The following is an 18,560-nucleotide window of genomic DNA, read 5'->3' as shown; positions in this document are numbered from 1 at the left end:
CACCAGAAAATATACTAAAGGTCTTCCCTATGCAACTCTATTTTTGAAAAACTGCCCTGAGGGAGTAGTGGGGGATACCACAACTACCTCTTAATTTTTCAGAGTCAACAGTGACAATACATAACAAAAATAACAGGTATTTTTACCAAGCACGTTCCAGTATCTGCAAATAATCTGCCTGTTGTACCTTACTGTTCAGAAATACAAACTTTATCAAGACTATCAAAATAGTTAACCCTGATAAAACAGATTTTTACAAAAATATAGCAATGCTACAGGGAAGCAATCAAGTAAAGTTGCTGATTCTATGGTAGCTGTGCTAATTTGAATGCATTCGCTTTGCAAACATTTTGTACTCCAGCTTTTCCAGCTATGAGTGATGACTCCACTGCATAATCCTCCCTGGCCAACCCAAGGATTTTTTAAAGTACACCAGTTCAGTTTTTTATGTTAAGCCTTGAACTTCAGTAAGTTGCAATAAACTCACACTGGACTCTGCATTCTGTAAATATGTAAAACTTTATAAACAAAAACTGGCCCCTCTCCAACAAGTCTATATCTTTCCTGTGCTGACACAAATCCAGGTAGATGACATCAGTTGCTCTGCCACCATCCACCATCTCTGCAGCCTTGCCAAAGAAGGCCACCAAACTGGTCAAGCATGATTTGCCCTTAGTGAAGCCATACTGGCTGTCACCAATCACCTCCTTATTTTCCAGGTGGCTTAGCAGTGTTTCCAGGAGGATCAGCTCCACAATCTTGTAGGGCACAGAGGTGAGACTAACTGCGTTTAGTTCCATGGCCTGTAGCTCCCAGCCTAGAATCACTCTCACTGCAGATGAGTGGCACCTGGCAAAAGGTACTTGTTTCCTTTATTGGATCCCTCTCATATATATATTTAGATTTTTTCTGAGTTTCACCAGGCCAAATTAAGAATACATCAGATACTTCACAGTTAATGTCTCCAGCATCTGCACCAATAACTTAAAAAGGTTAAAACATGAAATGGAGAGCCAAGTCATCATTATCCCCACAAACCTTATTAAGCAACACTGCTGAGCCATTTCCAGCTGAACAAACAGCTATACCATTTGCACAGTAAGTGAATGATCACTTCTCAAAGCCAGCTCTGGAAACATTCATGTGATACGACTACACAAAAATTAAATTACAGTTGCAGAACAGTATAGACATTTGCAAATGGAGCAGGGATTACAAATAATTATTAAAATAAAAAAATTAAATCAGATACCACTTTCATTTTTTTATGGGACAAACTCAATATTGTAACTCTTTAGAGAGGGTTATTGCCCATGAGATCAAAACATACCCGTTTCGTTCCACAACAGAACCTGTGTCACCAAACAAGGAAACAGCATTGTTTTCCCCATATTATAACCCATCACAGAGTCACTAGTACAATAAGGCAGTACACAAATTTTGTATTGACCTAAAATTATAATGGATTTCTTTATACCACACAACACTAGTCACTTGCTTTCTGACATAGACCGTAAGAAGGTCTAACCTACCTAGGAGCCTGTGTAAATAATGCGGATTTTAGCCCATCCTGGACTCTGTGCAAGCATTCCAAGTCCTGTACACAAGTGCTGAGGAGAGTTACCATGTCAGTGCCATGACAGCACAAACTGCAGTGTACACTGTCAGGGAAACACACCCTCTAAAACCAAACTATTCAGATAATAATTCAGAACTGCCAAGCAAAAACTGTCACTTAAAAAATTTCTATAATTTCAGAAAATGTAACAACAATAACATGAATAATAAGAGTGCTACACATTCCCAACTAGCTGTTGACATGGACCCCATAATCTATTCTTAAAAAGAATGATCTCCCACATTCAACAGTATTTCCTATTCTATAAAATTAAGAGGACATACATTATTATCTCAGTGGATGGAAAATGCATGTGGCTTGTGTAACTCATCCTGTAAATCAAATACCACTGCTTGATTCAATATAATCACACGGTTATCCAGCTGAATATAAAACCAAGCACCCTTTACTGCCAGCCACCGTTTTATTCTTAACATCCAAAGTGTATTTTCTTACCTCAGCAGCCTGTGTCTCCTGGTGTAATAAAGTTAGACCTGTCAAGTCTTCTAAGAAGGAATGTGAAGAATTAAAAACTTTAGCTAGGAAATTAAACCCTTCTCTTTCATATTGGTCAAGGACCTGTAAAACAAACAAATAGAAATGTATTTTAAATAAGATGTCCACATCAAATAAGATGTTCACACAATAAAAGTACAATCTTTGTGGACACTCAGAAAACTACGGTATATTTAAAAAGGTATGGATTACAGAGAAAAAAAAAAAAGATCATTTCTCCCAGCTCAATTTCTAAATTGGGGAATGGTTGAGTTACAAGGGAAGAGAAATGAGGTTTAAGATTCCCTGAGGGAAGAGAAGCGAGGTTTAAGACTTCCTGGTTTAAACGTATTTTGAGCTTATTACAAGACAGATTATACAGCAAGAAGAAAAACTTTGTTGCAAAGTCATGAAAGGAGCATTTGAGTTACACAAAACACAGTAAAAGACTGTTTCAATACATGGGTTGAGGGAAAGAACCATGCTGGGACAGACTGAAAAATTCTCCGAGCCAGTGTCCAAATCCAACATCCTCCCTGTCTCCAGAGAATCATGGTTCTGAGACTATTGTACCTGAAAGCACTCTCTATTTTTCTACTCTAATTTTCCCAGTTTAACTTTTATTTTGAGAATTTTATAGACTCCTACAAGAACTGCAAGGAGGGTTTTAGCCTATGCTCCTCTCAAACCCCTGACCATGAAGAATTTTATTTTATTATTTAGCTTAAATAAATATATGAGAGGCTGAGCACAATGGAGATTGAGGAAAGAAAAGAAAAATCTCAAAGATTGACAGGATTCTAGACATTTTGTGAAAGTTAATAGCAAGAGCATGGAGGGAACATATGACAGAACAATCCCAGTATCCATTGTTTTGTTCTGAGTTCAACCACTGATCACTTAATATCCTGCTCCGCTGCCACGAGTCTCAGAGATGAAGCAGCTGAGCTTGACAGGCTGCAAAGCAACTTTTCCTATAGAAATTCATATAGCAGAGGAGGATGCATGTGTGGACTACAAAAACACACAATATTTTTAATAGAAAGGAGCAGTTGCTGTGACATTGAAGACAGAGAGGCAGGGGAAGGACAACCAGTATTCCCCCATATAGAGAAGAGAGAAGGTTTTCAGAAGATTCCATGGAAAGGCTTAATCTGTTAAACCTGCCAAAAACCTTTTTCTGTGAAAGATCCCAATGCCTTTCTCAATATGTACATCTTCACTTCAGTAATCATCTTCCTCAGATAAATCAACAGTACAAAAGTGAAGGACCAAGAAAGGGGTAATGGTCAGGCAGTTTCACAGATGGCTGTTATTTTTTAGAATTAGGATCATTTCCAAAGCTCAGGTTCTGTACAAGCCAGCACCTCTTCCAGCTATCATTCTGCCTTTTGCCCTCCCAACCACATGCACTGTTCCTGTGGACTTAAACCCTGGGCATGTCTTGAGTCTCTGCATGAGTCCTCCTTGATCACCTCAGTTCTACAAGCAACACTGTACTGCTGCCATACCACACTCTTCAGAAACACATCCACTGCAGACAGCAGGGATATATTTTTTTTAAAAAAAAAGCTTCAGCATAAATCAAACACTTATTAAACATCAGAGAATCCACAAACAACTGCATCTCTGTAAGTCCTGGGCCTTGGGAAGAGCACCAAAATCAGCCAACAAGATATGGCTCCTGGGCTCCTGTGCTCAAAGAAATCCCTGATTTTCCAGTCACTGATGTATACACTTCCTGGTATACAACGTTCCTGTAACCAGTGGAATTCATTTCCTCTGGGAAAGAAGAAAAAAACCCAACACCCTGGAAGGACTTCAGTTTGTTTTATTGTGAAATAGGTGATTCAACCAAGTGAGCTTCATTCCAAAGTTTAAGAATGAACAGACAACCCCTGCTCCCCTTCCCCCAAAGAAGCCAAGCATCCCACGTTGGTCTATAGCAGGGACACACACATACAATTGTTTAATTATTAACTCATCTAAGTCAAGCAAAATCACAACGTACTCTCAACAATTTTACATTTTTCTAGTTTAATAATTCCTAAAGGTCTCAAATAACCTTTGCATTGATAAATCTTAAAACTGTGGCAACTTGCACAGCACAACAGTATTCTCCGGCAAAACACGACCAGTGACCTTTTACATTGAGTCCTACAGGATTTCAACCTCATTTTAAAATCTGTTTATATTTAGCTGACAGACTGCAAGTTTACTGGTAAAAACAAACTGGGATTTGCACTCAGATCTTCATGCAAAATGTCCATCTAGCAGCAGAATTATCTACTGCATACTCAGGGTTCAAAAAACCCCACAAATGCAACTGAAACACAGCTGTAAAGAGGAAGATGACAGAATACATGTCATGACAAACCTTTGAAACCTTCTAGACCACATTTTACACTTCTACAAAAAAATAAAAGCTGCACTTCATGTTCTTTTACTAAATTTGGAGAATTTGCTTTTCATATTTCCAAGATTTATTTTGCCACACATGGGTTTTTGTGTGCTAGTGCAATGACCCATACCCATAATCAGAAATTAAAAGAAGAAAAAAGGTAAGGAAAAAAAGAAATTAAAAAATGCTTAGGAACATTTATTTGGGTTTTCCTTGTTGTTTTTTGTTCCCAAGATAAACAAACCAAGACAAACTCGCCTGACTGTTCAAAATGCAATGCAGAGAACTGGGCAACTCCAACATTCCATTTCACAAGCATCCTCTTAATACTACGCATTATATATAGAGTGAAGTTGCACTGTGGATATATACATACATTTAAAGACTATTTTATACTTCAAAATTCTAATAAAACAACTAGATGGGCAGAAGTGTCTTGCATCTGGCTCTTTGTGAACCACTGTATACAGAGATCATTTTATAAACTTGGATTAGGTTCACAGCCCTGCCTGCATATAGCCCTCAAAGCCATCAGCGTTATCAAATGTGTTGCTATTGCTTTAATCTGTTGGAACAACAATACAGAGTTTAGCAGACATCTCTTTAGTGATGTAGGCCAGATTACAGCTCATGGTACATTGAAACAATACTCAGCCTATACACAATGAAACTGTAGCCTTATTCTGAAACATGACAGCATTATCAAGAAATGCATGGACAACAATATAATATTTTGGTATCTTCCCAGCGGTAAAAAGTGCTAGAAGAGGTAAACTAATTTGGGAAATGCAAATATTATGAATAAAGCAGGGAACTGAGGGCAATCTTGCTATATACAAGAAGTCTATCAAACAGCCTTTAAATCTGGTTGATTTCATTACTCACCTAACTACGTCTTGATCCTCAGTTCCAAAGAACACTGAGTCAGGCCCAAAATGAAAATTTCCAGTTATTGCTTCCTCAGTAAGCACATTAATTCTGTGTGCCAGGGTGCTCTGTATAAACTGCCCTGGTTTATTTCAGAGATGTGCTTATCATTCCTGCATTCCCTGCCCCAGCTATAAATGAATGCTTACGTACTCACACAAAGTAGACTGCTTGCCTACTCTGACATCCACAATGTCTAGCATTCGTGGTGGATGAATCACCTGGAAGAACTTTCCACAGAACCACAGGATCTTAAGGGTTGGAAGGGACCTCGAAAGATCATCCAGTCCAACCCCCTTGGCAAAGCAGGATCACCTTTTATTAAATCCAAGTGTGCTTTGTATAGTGAATAGCATGGAAGAGACTAGGAAGTCTCCCATTAAGCATCTTTGAAAATATTAAGATTAATAGCATCACAGAACCATGAGTTGAAGGTATATTATTTTTGGATCTAGAAAACTGTAGCTTTTTGTGTTTTTAAAACTGGGTAGAAATGATCCATATTAATATGACCAAATCTGCTATTTTATAATGGAAAGATTTAAAAAATTGGTTTTCCCCTGCAGAAACTCCATGATGTCACACCACTGGTCTTTCCATGGCACTACAACGACAAATGTAGATTAGGGTAACAAATACGACTACAGACACAGTATCTTATAAGCCTAAATCTAACGTACCACAATACAGAATATTTTTCTTACATTAGCATATAGAGAAGCTTGAAAAACTTTAATAAAAAGTGTACTTGCTGATTATAATTACTTGCTTTTTATAATGGGAACCTATTAATCAGTTTTGAAAAAGAAATTCCAACTACACAGCCCAGAGGAAGAACATCAGGGAGCCAAAGGATGATCTGGCAGCATTACCCAGTTTGCTATCTGAGCCGTGGTGGTGTCACTGAGGAAGGCACACACTATAAAGAAATCCTTTTAACATAGACAGCAGTTGCAAGAACATTTTGTAACCTTCAGGGACTTTACTTTGCAATTTAGATGATTAAAACTTTATAATAAACACCAAAGAAGAGATAAACACCTTGCCCACATCTAACCTTTATTACACTAATTCAGTAGCAGCTGTCCTCTGATAAATGTCATGAGATATATTTGTTCAGTACCCATAAAGAAAAATAAAACTCATAAAGCATAAAGCAAAATAAAACTGATCTCAAGCTCCTATGTCAGGAGACCACACAGGAATACTCTGCAGGTCACCAGGAATAAAGCCAGTCCAGACATCAAATAAGCACAAAATATTTCTAAAAAATGTTTCCAGATTTAATAAGTGCCTATTTTGTTGCTGAGTGGAAAGGAAATCTTCTCCTATTTAATCATGTCCAGCAGAGTCCAAAAGCCCGTGGCTGGCATGAGTTTGCTTTTTCAGTCTTGACAATTCTTTTTGCTGCTAACCCCATACTTGGTACCAATGTGATCATTCTGAATAACAGCTTTACAGGAGGACAAATACTTGACAGATGTGATAATTTTTATTATTATTGATCTCCAATTAGTTACTATCTGACCATAGATGTAAAAAATCCCTCACAAACTTTTTCTGGGATTAAACTTGTCACTGTCCAGTCATTCAGTGACACGTCCCAGAGTAGCAATTGATTTTCTCAAGCAGAATAAACTTCAAAGCAGCAAGAAAAAGAACCAGAAGGATATAATTCTTCTGGTCAGCAATGCAAGCTGGAGCAATAGAGATTTATTAAGGAACTCTTATCTTTTTTCTCACTTGTGGGTCACTTTTCAGAGCTTAGGGGAAGAATTAGAAAGCAGTATGGCTTCTGTATTTCATGTCTGCTACAAACACTGCCAGGAGAACCCACATTTTAAAACCACACTATTTTGACACATGTAAATCTCTCAGGTTGACACTATAATCTCAGCTCCACTCCACATTTTACAGAGCCAGAGCCCCAACTGATTCTTCACATGATGGCATTTTAATAGAACTAATGATTCTGTGGATGCACATTATCACAACAGGGACAAATTAATGTATTGCTAAAGCCTTTTGTGTAACTGATACAAAGTAACCCACTTCATTAGCAATTTTTTTATATGTCTGTTTACTGAATGAAAAAAAAACCAAAAAACAACACAAAGAATCTCATGGTAGGAGCCAAAAACTAAGAGTCTTACAGTAAAAGAACTTGTTTTGAAATGAGAAACAGATGTGCAGCCTTGGTGTTATATTCTTTTTAATAGAATTCTTCACAAAGAAGCCTCAATTGCTGGGTAGAAAGACATTCTGAAAGAGAATCTGGCTCCTGGATTGCTTTATAGTTTGAAGTTAATATATGGTTAAGTAAGAATACAAAAAAAACAACTCCTAATCCCAACAACCTGGCCACTGATGTGAAATTGGCTCACATTTTATGCCTAATTCCTATCACACAATTTTTCAACTTTTTACCAGTATTTACATTTGTTTTGGCTTTTTTTGTTTTCTAAGTAGTTAGCAGCTGTAGAGCTTGAAACACTTTTGTTTACTTTCCAGGAACAATAAAACAAGAACTTAATGCTACCAGATTCATTGTTTACACTAAGATATCTGGGTAGCCTACCTCCAAAACAATATGGGTGCTGTATTTCACACTCTTCCTGGCTCTAAACTCCTTCCACTCAACAAAGACAGCACACACTTCCCCTCAAAGAGGACAGATCCTGCACTAAACATTTCAGAGTCAGAAAAATCACAGCATTCAGTTTTCTGTTTAGAAAATTTACATGCCTAGCTGTATTTTTGCACACTGCAACTATCCAGTCATCACAAGCAAAGCAGAATGAATAGAAAACGACTATGAGTAGTTTTCTACTGGAATGCTGAAAAGAGACATTTCCGTTTCAACAGTTGCTTGGAAAATAAGGAAAACCATGCCAGTTAAACTCCTCAAAGCTCATTGTATCTGCTATTAAAACAGGAAGTTTAGTGAAAGACTACACTGCTGTGGAGAACCTTCATAAGTGGGAAGAGAATAAAATGAAGCACATGAGCCATTGGGATCCTGGGTGTAGGCAGCAGCACAGGCAGCACTGCTAACATTCAAAATCTGATCAGGAGATCTGTAAATCTGGTTTCCTTAGAAAAATCCTCAGCTCCTAGACTCCTTTTCTTTCGTGAAGTTCTGAGGTTTTATTACCACTTGGTCCAAAAAACTTGCAGAGAAAGCTAAGAAACCTAACAAGGTGATCCTGTAATTCATCTATGAGAAAGAATGTGTCAGAATTGAACTTTTCTAAGGATTGCCTAATGATTTTCCAGGGGCTCAGCTGACAAGACAGGAACAGAGAAGTCTGGCAATGACACATGAGCACAAAGATGACTCTTAAGACACTTCATCTTTTGATAATACTCCAAGTATTATCTTAATATGTCTATGAGTGGTCACACACACTTGTGCATTCACACTCAATTATGTTTTAAGAACAAGACCACAAAACAAGGTTCTGCAGAAGGTGCAAGCTGAAGAAGGCTGCTCTGAAAATACTGCAAGGTTAGAAACCACCAGGCAAAAGTGGCATATTTTTTGGCTCATGTCCAAATAATTAAAACACCCTCTGCCTGCACAATTTTCTCCTTACCTTCCCAAAATGAGTATTGAAAATGAAAGCATATCTGTATAAAACCTTAAATAATACAAGATGCTGAAAATTAATTTAAGAAAGAGACTGTTGTTTAATGTAAAGTAGGAATGTGTTGTATTTATATGTGTTTTGTCTGTTGCTGTTACCTATCCTGATTTCACATTGCAAAGGACAGAAAATTGGAGTATAACTTATTGAAGAATAAGCCCTGAAAAGTCTCAAAATATTTACTTTTTTTTTTTTTTAGCTTAGGACTTTTCAGTTTCATTTTTCCAATACTGAAAAGGAGAACAGTAGAGTCCTTAGAAATTTCAGAGCTGTCAGTTTAAGCATGGTCTTGTCAACAGAAGTTCTCTGAAAATAAATTGGATGTGTTTTATATACATGTAACAATTTTTTCCTGATACTAATTGATGGACTAATAATACAGACAAAACTGTGAGATTTTTATTTTAGCTACTCTTTTCTTTCTAAAATATCTCACAAATTATGTTAAACATAATGGCATCTTCAGATTACCATCAATATAAGGACCTTATACTGGACAGTGTACAAGTTTAAGGCATTACCTACCGGAGAGCATTAGTAAATAAAAGTGAAGAGAAAGAAAGGGGTAAAGAAAGAGGGAGAGTAGAAGACAAACATCCTCATTTTAGAGACTGAGAACAGAGGAACAGAAGAGTTTTCAAGTAGAGAGAATCATTAGATCATCTGTCCTGACCTCTTTTAATACATGGGTATATCCTTCAGCCACCTAACAGCCATCTCTTGCCTGCTCCACGTTTTACACTTGGCAGATATTTACAACTTTATTTATCCCCATTCTGCTTCCTGTCCAGAATTTATGCTGATTAGCTCATCAGCAATTACAACACTTTTGGCTCCAGTTCACACTGGCATTAGTCACTACCTATTGCACAGCCACTGCAGAAACCCCAGTCACAATACTACAATAGTTTAAAATAGGAAGGTATTAAAAAAAATACCTGGGAAAAGAGGTAGTATCCATCCCTTTAATCTCATGAGATTAAAAATATAGCTGAAATACAAGTAATACACTGCACTAAATAAGTCAACATATTGAACAACTTTACTAATATCCACTAATATTAGAGAAGAGTTTATGTTCCAGCCAGGAACATGGGGGAACATTCTTTTGTTTGTTGTGGTTTTTTTTGTTGTTGTTTGGTTTTTTGTTTTGTTGGGTTTTCTTTAAACTTGAAGGGATTCCTAAACTTACAAGTATAAAATCTAGGCATAATAATGCTTCATGTCTACTATTTATTTTCTTCGACAAATATGCACTGACTCCTTGGAATAACTGAACAACAAGTAAAGGATTAGAAGGTATTAGGGTGAAAGTAAGCAAAAAAATTATGGAATTTAAAAGAAGAATTACAAATTACTCATATCCAGCAAAATTAACAACTGACCTCTTAAGTTCCAGACAGAAACCTACAGAATGAGGGTTGAACAGTTTCTACATTCAGTAATGGCAGGATGAGCAGCATCATCACATCACCACGACATGCTGCATGTTCCCAGTTTTCATTCATGTCTGTATTCTGTTTATGTAATTCCTTTCTGAGAGTCCCTTAGCAAGTACGTACTTTAAGTATTTTAATTCAGTTCTTACTGATTCAAAAGGAATTCTGTAACAGCTTCCCAGAGAGAGTTGACAAGACAGCATTAAGCTGCTATTAGAATAACTAATTAAAAACAGTATTCTAAACACAGATACCAGATATGTCAGTACCAGATAACTGGTAATGCTGCCTCTCTTTCCTCCTGATTGGTAGTCCTTTACTTTGTAGAAATTCTAGTTACAATGTAACAGAACTCAGGAAATATGAAATACTGAAAAAACAACAACAAAAACATTCCAAGATCCGTAAAATTTAAATGCAACAGAAATACAACCTGTCAGAAATATGAATCAATGCTTTTTTAAAAATTGCAGGTTTCTTCCCTTTAAAAATGGTACTTTAAGGTAAAACTTAGGGGGAAAATTAATCTTATTCATGGTGTTGAAAATGAGTGTAGTACTTTCACTTGAAAACTTCACTTAATTATGTGGGGTTTTTTAGTCCAGGTAACACAGATTTGTATTTAAGATGGACTTCAAAAACCATTCTATCCCACTTACAACTGCCTACAATCATATTCTACATCGATTTAAGATCACTGAACAATTACTGGAATGTATTGCTCCTTCTTTTACTGCTATTTAACTTGGAGACCAGCAAACTAATCAACACCACAGAGCAGCCAGTCACACCAGCTGCTTCTTGGACCAAATTCTGGAATTATCTGCACCACAGCTTTGATTCTACTATCTAACATGGTAAGCTGCCACATCAGCATAAATTGTCATGCTAGTTCACTTCAACATCCGAAAACACTTAACAAATTCACCAAATAAAAGAAACACAGACTAACGATATTGTTTGTTTTCTTCTCTGAAGGGCAAAAGTGTGTTACTTATCACTAAAAAGCTATTCTTAATCTAGAAACTTTACTATTCTGACACCAAAAGTAATAACAGAATTACTGATTTTCTGGAGCAAAAGGAGGAGAGAATAAAACAAGTTTCAGAGATTTCAATGTTCTTTGTTCCTTTTTTTCACCTCTCCTCTTCTCTATCCCTCTCAAGAAACCTTCTTAATAATTTAATTGATAGAGTTCCAGACTTCTATTGCCAAGAACACAATACTGAAGAATGGCTCCTGAATGAACTTTGCAGTAAAACTTAGCTATCTACTCCACTGTGTCATGAAGACAAAACCCTCAACCCTATTGATCTGGGGAGGCATGTTGTTTTACTTTGTTACTTAAACACATTTTCTATGCCAAGTTGCATTTAAACTCCCTAGGATATCTAATGGTTGCATCTGGTATCCAGTAAGAAGTCATCTTACAGACAGACAAATGGGTTGGCTAAAGACAATTATCTTAGGATGAGGTAGTGGGTAAAAAAAACTGGTTTTGCTCAGTAAAACATGAAAGACACAAACCTGTCATTTTCAACATTTAAATACAGTTGCAAATACTGACACTCAAAACAAACACTTTGACACTGGCATACAGCTTCTAGCTTCTGAGAGGCTAACATTGACTTATTCTAGAAGCAGAAGATTTGAAAATGCATCCTCCTCTCAGAGCCCTGGATGCAAAACAATTCCTCTCCCATGTGAAAATATTTGATGGGTTGTTTAGTCACACAGGAAACAAATCAGTCTTTAACTTTTTATAAAGTAGGTTAATTCTTAATACTGATAAATACATTAACAGTGTAAGCTAACAATGTCTTATCAATATGTGTGGAGAAACACACTAGTTTCTTCTCTTTAAGAGAAATAGTAAGTAATAAAGGCAGCAAATTAGCCCCTGCTGTAACTCCAGCTAAATTATGACAGAGAATAAAAGAGAGTAGTCCAAAAGAAAAAGGTATCCTGAGTTATTTTATACTTGCTACATTTATCTTAGTTGAAGAAAACATAACAAAACAATAAATTTATTAAGAAGTTATTTCTGAGATATGGTGGAAGTTAAAATTAAACAGAATGGAGCAGCTGTTCGTTAAAGATTTCTAGCATCATTGTGTCTGGTGGAGGGGACAAGAGGACTTTTTTTTTTTAATCCTCTCTTCTGTTAACTTTGGGAGCTGTTTGGTGTCAGCAATTTATGTTACCTATTAAACATCAATAAACCTTCATCACACAACTGAATAACTGATGTGACACATTCATCACACAGAATCACCTAGGTTGGAAAAGACCTTGAAGATCAAGTCCAACCATTAACCCTGCTCTCCCAAGTCCAACACTCAGCCATATCCCCAAGCACCACATCCAGACAACTTTTAAACACCTCCAGGGATGGTGACTCAACCACCTCCCTGGGCAGCCTGTTCCAGTGTCTGACAGCCCTTTCAGTGAAAAAGTTCTTCCTCATGTCTAGTCTCAACCTCCCCTGGCTCAGCTTGAGGTCATTCCCGCTTGTTCTATCAGCAGTTACTTGTGAGAAGAGAACAGCCCCTACCTCTTTACAGCATCCTTCCAGGTAGTTGCAGACGGTGATGAGCTCTCCCCTCAGTCTCCTTTTCTTCAGACTAAGCAGCCCCAGTTCCCTCAGCCCCTTTTCATAAGACTTGTTCTCAAGGCCCTTTACCAGCTTTGTTGCCCTTCTTTGGACATGCTCCTGCACCTTGATGTCTTTCTTGTATTCAGGTGCCCAAAGAAGTAATTTCTAACTCTTTATCATCTAGACATAACAGGGCCAACACATGGGAGTGTCAACATGCTTTCTGAATTTGGGTAAACGATAGGATTTAAGATTGAACATAAACATGTTCTCTCTTTCTCCAGGTTCCTTCTGTTTACAGCCTTCACTGTGGTGCTGTTACCTGTAAGGCACTTTATTTGGCACTACTGCCTCCACACAGGGTTAGTTACGAAGTTTCCAGTCATCATGTTGGACTAAGCAAGGAGTAACAAGACACAACTTCACTGAATTACATGTACTTCATTAACATAATGGGTTTTTTTCAGATACAGGACAAAGATAACAAGCTGTCTCCCACCTTACTAGATTTCAGTGTTGTTGATATTTTAAGTTCCATTTTCCAATTATCATCCACCCTTTCTTTGCAGACACTTCTCCACCTTCCCCAATGTGCAAAACTGAATACACCACAGATTACATACACTTTTATCCACAAAATAGGATAGTGCTCCAAGTTAACATTCCTTTTAAGATTTCTGAGGTTTCTGGTCACATTTGTCCTCCTCTGAGAGAACAAAAACCCCATCATAATGGCCACATTACCTTGGTAATAATTTCTTAGTGTGTGATGTGGCATTCTTACTACACATCACAGCTCCCTTCTGTTAGTATCCTTTTACTTGGGCTAATCTACTTTTGATTTCGTTGACTTACAATAAAAATTCAGGCTTTTTAAAAATAGTAATATCAGGCACTATTTTTAAGAATGTACACCTTTTAGGCAGTAATAAAACCATTCTCTCTGAGTAATTTTGAAAATATGTGTAATTTAAATTCTATCACTGAAGTTACAATTGATATCCAGAGAGCTAAAGACTGCCTTGAGATGTCGTAAGTCATGGGCAAGATAATCCTCCCTCATGCTCCCTCCAGGTAAAATGACATTTTTTTAAAGAGGAAAATCAAAAGTGATTAATTTCTCTAAGTCACTTTTTGTAACACAATTTTCCAAGTCACCATAAGGGTAAGAAAAGTATTACATTTAACTCAGAATGCTGAAAATACGTCTTGGTATATTAATGATGGATTCTTTAAGGCTGAATGAAATCTATCCAATACTAATCCAGAAGCTGCACTGTACATAGAAGTGTCAAATGTTAACATATGCAGGAAATAAGGAAAGTTGTAAATGGACTCACATAGACAATGTTTCAGCACAGCAACAGAAGCAACTCTTTTTAAATATTCTTTCAAATTTTTGCGGTGTTCATTCCTGAAGTATGAGCATTTCTACCCAGTTCCTCCATTATTTCTGCAAGCTACACGAGTTAGCTTTTTTTAGTACAGCAAAAGCCAAGACTTTTTTTCCCCCCATGACTTATGCACCTCTATTTAACATCGACACAATACTTTTGTGTTGAGAAATGCATATAAAAAGATTCAAAACTATTTCACTGACAGTTCTTGCAACATGTTGTCACTGGGAGAAGGCAAATATGAAAGACTTTTCTCAGTGCAACTCAAACAAATGTGAGGGGTCTTGTTGGAATCAAAATAAAAATAACCTCAACTGAAAAAAATCACTAAGTTACAGAACAGTGCAGGTTAGTGTCATAACTGATCAGAACCATTTAAAGTAAAAAGCAGTTAGCAGATGAGAACAATAAAAGCATTATTGTGTCTACATGATGATAGATTTCAAGACTGAAACACTCATAAATAACTTACGCAACACAGGCACTTAGTAAATGTCACAGCAAAAGTGTTTAACATATTCCTGGGATGTTAAAAAGGAAAAACATCTGCAAGGGCAGAGAAATATCTTGACTGAAAACAGAAATTGCAACCAAGTGCCTAAAGTACCATCCCATCCCTGATCCTGGTGTCTACCCTTCATGAAATGCAATGAAATTGAAAAACATGTAAAGGTTAGTCAATAAAATGACCCAGTGGTTAAAAAACTAGGAGGTTAAGCTGCTAAGGACTTGAAAATTAGTAGATATATGATTTCTATTCCTTTTTTATTTGGTGGTGCAGATAATTATATATCAGAAAAATTTTGTAGGGGAAGGAACAAAATATGTTTAAGGAAAATAAGCTGGCTTTCTAGAACATGGATGATACATGTAAACTCTGGAGGAAATAATCTGTGAGCCATATATAAGACATAGAGGATATCTGTATGTCCAAGTTGGTTAGCAACAATAATATTTTCTGACACTAAACTCTGAGTCTCTGAAATCTCCTGGTTCCATGACGCACAAGGATGAGCAATCACAGGAAAAGTTAATTACCTTAAAACATAAACACTGGCAGTTTTGCATTAAGAAATATATGTACTTTAACATTCATACTTCAAGGCTTTAGCCAGTAGCCTGCAAGGATCAGGTAGTACAGGATCAGCACTACTCTACTTCTCTATAGGATTTTAATGCCTCTCTCCACAATATTACGAGCAAATATCTCCATTTTGCTCCCAACAGGGTAAACAGGAAGCTTAATTAGCACAGTAAGTAATAAACTTCACATTCTCATTCCGTAAGTAAAGCGGTCACTGCAAATAAATATCTATACTAAAGAACTTTGGGCTCTCCCTTCTCAGTAACAGAATAAGTTCACCATGGAAGGAGAGGAAGTGCATCAGAACTTACACTGCTCCTCAACTGGCAGAGCAACGCCACTAGCTCTGGAAGAGGAGATATTCCATTCAGCACATGCTCATGCAGAGCTAGAATAAGACAGAGGGGGAAATCATACAGGGAAAATTTGGCCCAGAATAAAAATAGATTGGTTTCCTGCTGCGACCATCCCAAAATTCCTGAACAATTGCCTGTGGGAAGCTTCCCTGGCATGCAGCCTGTTTAGGACAATTCTGGGTAAGGAATATAGCCGGCTGCTTGGACGTCTGGGCTCTTTGGTTTCAGAAACAGAGAAATGAAGTCATGACTGGAGTCAAAATGAAATGAAATCTAATCTCCAAACATGCAGATCATTAGCAGCTTCTCCTAAGTCATCCAGCTGTACTGGATGATTCAAGAATGTACTGGAAATTTCTTTTTAAATTCCTAATTCATTAGTTTGATGTTTTAAGAATGACAGAGTGACAAGAGCTGAAGAAAGAGAATGCACACAAAAGAAAGAAGAAATTATTAAGGTACCAACAAATTCCATTCTATCAGAAAAGGCACTTCTCTCCTGCCCTAAGCTTGAATCTATAGTAAATCTGACAGAGATCAGGATGAAATTATGCTAAATCACTGCATTAAAAAAAAACACAAGCCCAACACACAGATGACAATTAAACTGCAATTGGATTTGTCATTTCAAAGTATTAGCATCAGATTTCCAGATAATACAGGGTGACATATTCTTAAGCTAATAAACAGAAAGTTAGCAAAGTAAACAGACGCTGTGCTTCTACTGTAAGGAAATCCATGCCCCAATGAAGCAACCTTTTCAGTACAGAAGTAATTTAATACCCAAACCACATGAAAAGTGATCTCTCTGGGAATAGCACAGCTGCTAAAATCCAAGTCAGTTTTTATTAAATCATCAAGTCTGTTTATGTAAAACAGGGCTCTCTTAAAATGACCTCCGAGAGGAAATGATTTGCTAACAAAAAATTGATAACTGCATTTATTTTATGTACATGTATGTATGTTTTAATTTTTTTAATATATTGATATGTCCTGGATTCTAGCAGTTTAACCTCTCAGGCTTCACCATCATAAAGTTTTTCCTTTTTTTTTTCCTTACATATAAGTAGTTTTTTGAACTAAATTACTTTAGGTAACACATATAGAATTTCTGCAAGCCACACTTCTGGAAAAGATGAGAAAATAATCACTTTTAGCTACTGCTGAGCTTTCAGCTATTCAAGAGCATAGAAAAGTGTTCCTAAAAATAACAGCAGTTTTGAGTTTAATGCTTCAACTTTTGAGGAGAAAATGGACATTAATAGTCCTTCAGAGCTTGTCAAAGCTCTCTCTAGCCTAGAGAAATAAGGAACACTGCAGAAGAAGAAACTGTAAGAGTCCTCAAAAAAATGATAGTGCCTCAAGAGCTTTTGATGGCTGTTTGAAAGAAGGACAAGAGCAGTGAAAAGAGCAGAAAGAACTTCCTGCAGCAAGTCTCAAGGTACATAAAAGTGAACTAAATTAATGGTACTCCCAAGCAGGCCAAATCATGAGTCAAAACCTCTGAATCTTCATATTGAGATACCCCAGTCAAAACTTCTTGAACTTGCATTACATGGCCATAGAAGATTTGCCAGAAAAAACTTTTCAAGGCCACAGCAGAGGAAAACAATCCAAGACTGAAGAGGAGGCCTCACACAGACACATCAGTGGGCTGCCCTAGTGTTCTGGCAAGACAGAGCTCAGATCCAAGCAACAGCTGTAAATCCATTAGGTGACTCAGGACTGTCAACACCAACATCCAAATCAAACAGTCTTTTCAATAAAGAAATGTTACAGAAGGCATTTTTTTTTCTCAAGTGTTCTTTATATTTCTGTTTTTTATCATAAGACAGAAATTTAGACAACTTTGCATATTTTAAAACAAGACTAAGTTCAATAAAGCTAAAAAGATATTTATTCAACAAACATCAGAAATAATTTCTTAAGCAACTACAAACAGTACCAGTTCTATTTCTCTCTACAAAGCTAAAAGATATTGACAGAATTTAAACTATGACAATGTGATAAACTCTTCAGAAATGTGTTGGCTCTAATCTCTGCTTGGTTTCTTTAGCTAAGACTAGAATCTTTATGTGGAGAGAGCATGCTAACAGGTGATGCCAAACAAAGTTGGAAAAGAGCTAAAGAAGAAGGTTATGAGGGCAAAGGAACTTTACCTGAAGTGAGAACAGATTCCAAGCCCGAAAGAAGTAAGAGAAAATGCCAAATACAAAGCAGTCTGCAGGACCTCCAGACTGACCCAGAGTGAGAACATTCTGTATATACAAATGAAGTACAAAGTCATACTTACTTTGGTTGAACAGGCTGTGCACTTATCAAATGCCAGGCTGACTGGGAGAACGTTATCAAATCTTGATAAAAATCCACGGATCTGGAATATGAAAAAAATTACAATATTATTTTATAATTACAAAAAATATTCCCCATGAACTAGACACATACTGGACCCATTGAATAAAAATATACAGAACAGCTATCACTAGGGTAATACTGTTGTAACACAGGGACCCCCTATATTACTGTTTTTCTCTATACAAAAATGGCACAACTATCTAAATGCAACACCATTTAAACATAAGTAGAGAGACAGCACCACC

General features: G+C 36.9%; 1 protein-coding gene across 1 annotated transcript in view; it reads right to left on the bottom strand.

The window, feature by feature from the left end:
• Positions 1 to 1,110: 1,110 nt before the first annotated feature.
• Positions 1,111 to 18,560, bottom strand: part of ATG7 (autophagy related 7) — a 40,770-nt gene continuing 23,320 nt past the window's right edge. Inside the window, exons 16-18 of the mRNA XM_010008853.1 lie at positions 18,254 to 18,334; positions 2,075 to 2,197; positions 1,111 to 1,152 (exon numbers count right to left, since the gene is read on the bottom strand). Of these exons, the coding sequence (XP_010007155.1) occupies positions 1,111 to 1,152; positions 2,075 to 2,197; positions 18,254 to 18,334 (246 nt within the window). The remainder of the gene's footprint in view (positions 1,153 to 2,074; positions 2,198 to 18,253; positions 18,335 to 18,560) is intronic.

The sequence above is a fragment of the Chaetura pelagica genome, unplaced genomic scaffold (genome assembly GCF_000747805.2).
Source record: "Chaetura pelagica isolate M959 unplaced genomic scaffold, ChaPel_1.0 scaffold52, whole genome shotgun sequence".
Taxonomy (NCBI): Eukaryota; Metazoa; Chordata; class Aves; order Apodiformes; family Apodidae; genus Chaetura; species Chaetura pelagica.
Note: the sequence above shows the minus strand (reverse complement) of the source record. Positions and strands in the feature narration are given on the sequence as shown.